This window comes from Penaeus vannamei, chromosome 43, assembly GCF_042767895.1.
Source record: "Penaeus vannamei isolate JL-2024 chromosome 43, ASM4276789v1, whole genome shotgun sequence".
Lineage (NCBI taxonomy): Eukaryota > Metazoa > Arthropoda > Malacostraca > Decapoda > Penaeidae > Penaeus > Penaeus vannamei.
Genome location: NC_091591.1, coordinates 23,596,053 through 23,603,552, shown reverse-complemented (window position 1 = coordinate 23,603,552; position 7,500 = coordinate 23,596,053). Strand labels below are relative to the sequence as shown.

The 7,500-nt window shown below is 38.7% G+C and overlaps 1 protein-coding gene across 1 annotated transcript in view; it reads left to right on the top strand.

Annotated features, from left to right (window-relative positions):
- LOC113802059 (basement membrane-specific heparan sulfate proteoglycan core protein) overlaps positions 1 to 7,500 on the top strand; it is a gene marked incomplete in the record, with an annotated part of 74,620 nt that overhangs the window by 35,206 nt on the left and 31,914 nt on the right. Inside the window, 5 exon segments of the mRNA XM_070119270.1 lie at positions 751 to 993; positions 1,409 to 1,693; positions 1,785 to 1,888; positions 3,192 to 3,417; positions 6,607 to 6,713. Coding sequence (XP_069975371.1) covers positions 751 to 993; positions 1,409 to 1,693; positions 1,785 to 1,888; positions 3,192 to 3,417; positions 6,607 to 6,713 — 965 coding nt within the window.

The following is a 7,500-nucleotide window of genomic DNA, read 5'->3' as shown; positions in this document are numbered from 1 at the left end:
TTTACTGTTGTTATGATTATATTTGTTTGTTTTTTGTCACTTTTACTGTTGTAGTAATTACATTTATCATTGTTTTTTGTCACTTTTACTGTTGTTATGATTACAATAATCATAACAACAGTAAATGTGATGCATACAATAACCACAATAATCGGTTATTGCATGCATTAACTGAGTCGTCGCTTGGTAGCCTATGTCAGTTTAGTCGTCCATTTTTTGGCTACGCTAATTTAGTTATCCCCTCTTCGCTCTCTCCTCCCCCTCTCCCCCCATTCCCCTCTCCCTACTCTCCTCCTCCCATTCCCCCTCTCTTCTATCTACTTTTTTCTTCCCCCTCCTCTCTCTCCTCCCATTCCCCTTCTCCTGCCCCCTTTCTCCTCTCTCCTTCCCTCTCCCCTCTCTCCTCCTCCCATTCCCCCTCTTTTCTCTCTCCTCCCATTCCCCCTCTCTTCTCTCTACTCCCCCCTCTCCTCTATCCTCTTTTCTTCCCCCTCCCCTCTCTCCTCCTCCCATTCCCCCTCTTTTCTCTCTCCTCCCCTCTCCACTTTCTCCTCCCCTCTCCCCTCTCTCCTTCCCTCTTCCCTCTCCCTACTTCTCCTTCTCCCATTCCCCCTCTCCTGCCCCCTCTCTCCTCACTCTTCCCCTCTCCCTTCTCTCCTCCTCCCATTCCCCCTCTCTTATCTCTACTCCCCCCTCTCTTCTCTCTACTCCCCCCTCTCCCCTCTCTCCTTCCCTCTTCCCCTCGAGCAGCGGAGAGAATCGAGTGCGTGGGGACCTGGAGCGAGGGGAACGCCAGCTTCCTGATGGGGAAACTGGAGTCGATCCTCGGCGGGGAACCTCGCTACCGCTGCTTCACCTTCGCCGAGGAGGAGGGCGAGGGCGAGGTCGAGGAGGAGCGCCACCGCTACGTCGTGAGCAGGACCTCGTCGGAGGCGTGCGCTGCCCTCGGGGAGAGTTCCGACAGCTCCTACAGGATCTTCGGGGAGGCGGTCGGTGAGTCGGCTCGAAGGGCGAAGGAGTCGGTTTTAAAGAGGCTCTTCCTCGGAGATTTCATTTTTGTTTCTTGATTTTTTTTTGCTGAGTTGATTTTCTTTTGTTTGCTGATTTGTTTGTTGGTTTATATATATTGTTTTCTTTTTGCTCCGCGTTGTAGCTTTTAAAATCGTTCTTTGGAGTTGTTATAGGTCTTCAGACATTCTGGGAGAGGGTTGTAAGTTCTAAGAGGGTTTTTGCTTTGAGACTTTTGATGTTTTATCCAAATTGTTTATCCATTTATTCTTTGTTCTGTTTCTCTTAAATTGAATTGAATGTATCTGAAATATGTTGCGAAGACCATATTCCTATCCTTCTCTCATTTCTATCCTATTATCCATTTTCCATCCCCATTTCATTCCCCTATCCGCTCCAGCCCCCGGAGAACCGACCATCCACGGCTACGACGCGTCCGAACGGGTGAAGATCGGCTCGGTCTTCAACCTGACGTGCAGCAGCGGCGGCGGCTTCCCCCACGCCAAGCTCACGTGGTTCAAGAACGGCGAGGTCGTTCCCTCGGAGACGTTCCAGGAGGCCGGGGAGTCCGCGGCCGTCGTGGAGGTCACCGTCGAGGGGCCGGAGAACGAGACGGAGTACCTTTGCCGAGCCCACAACTTCGTGGCGGGCTTCAGCGCGAGCGTCGTGGTGCGCGCGGAGCAAGGTGAGGCTTCGAATCCGGGCTTGGAACATTCCCAAACGGAAAAGATATAAACAATTCCATAAATTTCACCGACTTTCTCTCCCGCCCACAGCCTCCCAGCCCGCGTTCGAAGACATCATGCTTCCCAGCGTGTCCGTAGTCGAGGACGAGACGGCTTTCCTCCCATGCATTCGGACGCAGGAAGAAGATACTAAGGTACGGGTTATTAGGTTATTAATTGCTATTATTATTAATTAATTGTTATATCTTACAGCAGTTTTAGGAGTAGAAAGTATGTAGGATGGTAGAGGAATATTAATAGTGGGATGGATGCAGTATGAATTGAAGCAAAAAGGGGACATTGATAATAGTTATTAGTAATTTAGTAATTGTTTTGTGTGTGATAAGGATCAGGAGTAATTCTTTGCTTATTTTAGATCTGATAATGATAATGATCATAATGATGATAATGTTGATATCATTGCTATCAATAATGAACTACTAACATTAATGTCAGGAATAATAACAAACATATATGGTAGTTATCACTAAGAAACAAATCTAAAGGACGGATAAAAGTGAATTAAATAAAGAATAAAAAAAATGAAGAAAACGAAAAAAGTGATTAGAAAAAAGATAACATAGAAGGAAAGAGAAAGAAAGAAAAAAAAGAAGACAAGAGGGAAAGGGAGGGAGGGAGAGGGAAGGAAAGGGGGAGGAAAGGGGGGGAGAGGAAGGGAGAGGGAGGGAGGAGGAGAAACACACAGAGTGAAGGAGAGAGAGAGAAGCACACAGAGAGAGGGATAGAGAGATAGAGAGAGGGATAGATAGAGAGAGAGAGGGATAGAGAGAGAGAGGGACAGATAGAGAGAGAGAGGGATAGATAGAGAGACAGAGGGATAGATAGAGAGAGAGAGGGCTAGATAGAGAGACAGAGGGATAGATAGAGAGACAGAGGCATAGATAGAGAGACAGAGGGATAGATAGAGAGACAGAGGGATAGATAGAGAGAGAGAGGGATAGATAGAGAGAGGGAGGGGTAGACCTATATAGAGAGAGAGAGAGAGAGAGGGATTGATAGAGAGAGAGAGGGATAGATAGAGAGAGAGAGGGATAGATAGAGAGAGAGAGGGATAGATAGATAGAGAGAGGGATAGATAGAGAGAGAGAGGGATAGATAGAGAGAGAGGGATAGATAAATAGAGAGAGGGATAGATAGATAGAGAGAGGGATAGATAGAGAGAGAGAGGTATAGATAGAGAGTGAGATAGGGATAGATAGACAGAGAGAGGGAGATAGATATAGAGAGAGAGGGATAGATAGATAGAGAGAGGGATAGATAGAGGGAGAGAGGGATAGAGAGAGAGAGAGAAATTAAGAAAAAAAGAGAAAGAAAAAAGAAAACAACAACAACAGAGAAAGATGAAGAAACAAAAACAAAGAAAAAAACCCATTCCCTAACAACCCAACTAACTACCCCCCCTCTCCTCTCCCCCCCCCCCACCTATCACTCTCGCAGATGGACTGGTTCGACGCCGACATCGAGACGCAACTCACCTCCGGAACCACGATCTTGGCCGACGAGAAGACGCACTTCCAGCCGTGGAACCGAGACGGGGTCTTGGGTCTTGTGGTCCTGGCGGGCTTCGTGGACACCAAGTACGCCTGCAACGTGAATGGGCGTCGCGTCGGGAGCACGAGGGCGCTCATACTGGCTCGTTATCTCATCGGCGAAGGAGGCTATGGTACGTGGGAGACGTGGGAGCGTGGTTTTGTTTTATTTGATTTTGTTTTACTATTATTTTTTTTGTCTCGTTTTTTGGTGTTATTTTTATATGTTATTTTATTTATTTATTTATTTTTTACCATTTTATTTTTTTTGGTGTTATTGTTATATATTTGATTTTGTTTTTGATTTTATTTTACTATAATTTTATTTTTTTTTGTTTCGTTTTTTGGTGTGTTAATGAGGATGGTATGTGTGGGTTTGATTTTTATTTTTTAAAAATTGTTGATGGCGTATGAGTGTTTTTATTTTTGATATTTTGGTTTGTTTTTATTTTGTATTACTAATGATGGTATGCGTGTAATTGGAAAAAAATATTGATATGGGTGTTATTTTATTATTTTTTTCGTGTTTTTGATTTGTATTATTGATGATGGTTTAAGTGTCTTTTAATCATTTTTTCGTTTCTTAATTTCTATTGTTAATGATGTTTTAAGTATTTTTTTTAAATATTTTTTCGTTTCTTTAATTTGTATTATTGATGATTGTTTTAGTAACTGAGATAATGAGGATAAGGATGGTTATGATGTGAGTGACAGGTAGTACTGCTATTTGTTGAAGGAAAATGACAATTATGGTGATTATAGAAATACAGAATTTATATTTAGTAGTAGTTATGAGCCATTCTTAAAAACAAACAAACTTATAAAACTTAGAATTTATATATAAGTAGGTATGTATTATTCCTATTCTTTAAGCACATTTTATTTTTATATACCTAAATCGATTCATTTTTTGTAAGGCTCTTCAAATTAACACTGATGAAATTTTTTTTTTTCATTTAGTTTCGTTTTCTTGAAATTAACGTTCTCCTATCTTCCTTCCTTCATTTATTTACGTATGTATTTATCCACTTATATATTTATTTACCTACTTATTCATCCATTCAATGAGTCATCCACATCTATCAGTTGATTTACCTATCTATCTATCTGTATTTATCTATATCTATATCTATTTCTATCTATATCTGTCTATCTATCTGTCTATTTCTATCTATCTCTCTATCTATATCTGTCTATCTATCTATATGTCTATCTATCTATTTCTATCTATCTATCTATATCTGTCTATCTATCTATATCTGTCTATCTATCTATCTATCTATATCTGTCTATCTATCTATCTATCTATATCGATTTATATATATCTATCTATATCTATCGATCTATCTATATCTATCTATATATTTATCTATATCTATCTATCTATCTGTATCTATCTATCTATCTATATATTTATCTTTATCTATCTATCTATCAATCTATATCTATCTATCTATCTACATCTATCTATCTATCTATATCTATCGATCTATATCTATCTATTTATATCTATCAATCTATATATATCTATCTATATCTATTTGTCTATCTATATCTTTCTATCTATATCTATCTATCTATCTATATCTATCTATCTATCTATATCTATCTATCTATCTGTATCTATCTATATCTATCTATCTATCTATATCTGCCTCTCTCTCTCTCTCTATCTATCAATCAATCAATCAATCTATCTATCTATCTGTCTATCTATCTATCTATCTATCTACCTACCTACCTACCTATCTATTTATCTATCTATCTACCTACCTACCTATCTATATAACTATCTATCTATCTATCTATCTACCTACCTACCTGCCTACCTATCTATCCATCTATTAACGACCACAAAAAAATTATATCTCCCCCCCCCACACCTCCAATTCCTCTTTCCAGAGCCGTATGACGACCACCTCGACTACTCGGACTACTCGTGTTATTTTATTTTATTTTTTTTTCGTGTTTTTGATTTGTATTATTGATGATGGTTCAAGTGTTTGTTTTTTTTAAATTATTTTTTCGTTTCTTTAATTTCTATCATTGATGATGATTTAAGTGTTTTTTTTTAATTATTTTTTCGTTTCTTTAATTTGTATTATTGATGATTGTTTTAGTAACTGAGATAATGAAGATAATGATGGTTATGCTGTGAGTGACAGGTAGTATTGCTATTTGTTGAAAAAAAAGACAATTATGGTGATTATAGAAATACTGAATTTATATATAGTAGTAGGTATGAGCCATTCTTAAAAAACAAACAAACATAAAACTTAGAATTTATATATAAGTAGGTATGTATTATTCTTATTCCTATTCTTTAAGCACATTTTATTTTTATATACCTATATCGATTCATTTTTTGTAAGGCTCTTCAAATTAACACTGATGAAGATATTTTTTCATTTAGTTTCGTTTTCTTGAAATTAACGTTCTCCTAACTCCCTTCCTTTATTTATTTACGTATGTATTTATCCACTTATATATTTATTTACTTACTTATTCATTCTTTCAACCACTGAGTCATCCACATCTATCAGTTGATTTACCAATCTATCTATCTATCTCTATCTATCTATCTCTATCTATTTCTATCTATATCTATCTATCTATCTATCTATTTCTATCTATCTCTCTATCTATATCTGTCTATCTATCTATATGTCTATCTATTTATTTCTATCTATCTATCTATATCTGTCTATCTATCTATATGTCTATCTATCTATTTCTATCTATCTATCTATCTATATCTGTCTATCTATCTATCTTTCTATATCGATCTATATCTATCTATCTATATCTATCTATCTATATCTGGCTATCTATCTATCTATATCTGTCTATCTATCTATCTATATCTATCTATCTATATCCATCTATCTATATCTATCGATCTATATCTATCTATCTGTATCTATCTATCTATATCTGTTTCTCTTTCTATATATGTCTATCTATCTCTATCTATCTATCTATCTATATCTAGCTACCTATATCTATCTATATCTATCTATCTATCTATATATATCTATCTATTTCTATCTATCTATCTATATCTGTCTCTCTCTCTCTCTCTATCTATCAATTTATCAATCAATCAATCAATCAATCTATCTATCTATCTATCTATCTATCTCTCTCTCTCTCTCTCTCTCTCTATTTATCAATTTATCAATCTATCTATCAATCAATCAGTCAATATATCTACCTACCTACCTACCTACCTACCTACCTACCTACCTATCTATCCATCTATATATTAACGACCACAAAAAAATTATATCTCCCCCCCCCACACCTCCAACTCCTCTTTCCAGAGCCGTATGACGACCACCTCGACTACACGGACTACCACAAGACGGTCCAAGAGGGTCGTTCTGTCTTCCTCAACTGCACCATCGGCTCCAACAGCTCTTCCACCACGGTAAGGGGTATGGGGGTGGGGTGGTGTTGATGATGGTGTTGAGGGTGGTGTTGGTGGTGATGGTGATGTTGGGGTGTAGGAGGGGTGATGATGGTGTTGATGTTGGTGTTGATAGTGTTGATGGTGATGGGGTGTAGGAGGGTGTTGGTGTTGATGGTGTTGGTGTTGATGGTGTTGATGATGGTGATGTTGGTGGTGGTGTTGATGGTGTTGGTGATGGTGTTGGTGGTGATGTTGGTGTTGATGGTGATGTTGGTATTGATGGTGTTGGTGTTGATGGTGTTGGTGGTGATGATGGTGATGTTGGTGGTGGTGGTGATGTTGGGGTGTAGGAGGGTGTTGGTGATTCTGGTGTTGGTGATTTTGGTGTTGGTGATTCTGGTGTTGGTGATTTTGGTGTTGGTGATGTTGGTGTTGGTGATGTTGGTGTTGGTGATTCTGGTGTTGGTGATGTTGGTGTTGGTGATGTTGGTGTTGGTGATGTTGGTGATTATGGTGTTGGTGATGTTGGTGTTGGTGATGTTGGTGTTGATGGTGGTGTTGATGGTGATGGTGTTGTTGGTGGTGATGGTGGTGATGTTGGTGTTGATGGTGATGTTGGTGTTGATGGTGATGATGGTGATAATGGGGATGATGATGGTGTTGGTGTTGATGTTGATGGTGTTGGTGTTGGTGTTGATGGTGATGTTGGTGGTGATGGTGATGTTGGTGTTGATGGTGATGTTGGTGATGGTGAAGTGTTGATGGTGTTGATGATGGTGATGTTGGTGGTGATGGTGATGTTGAT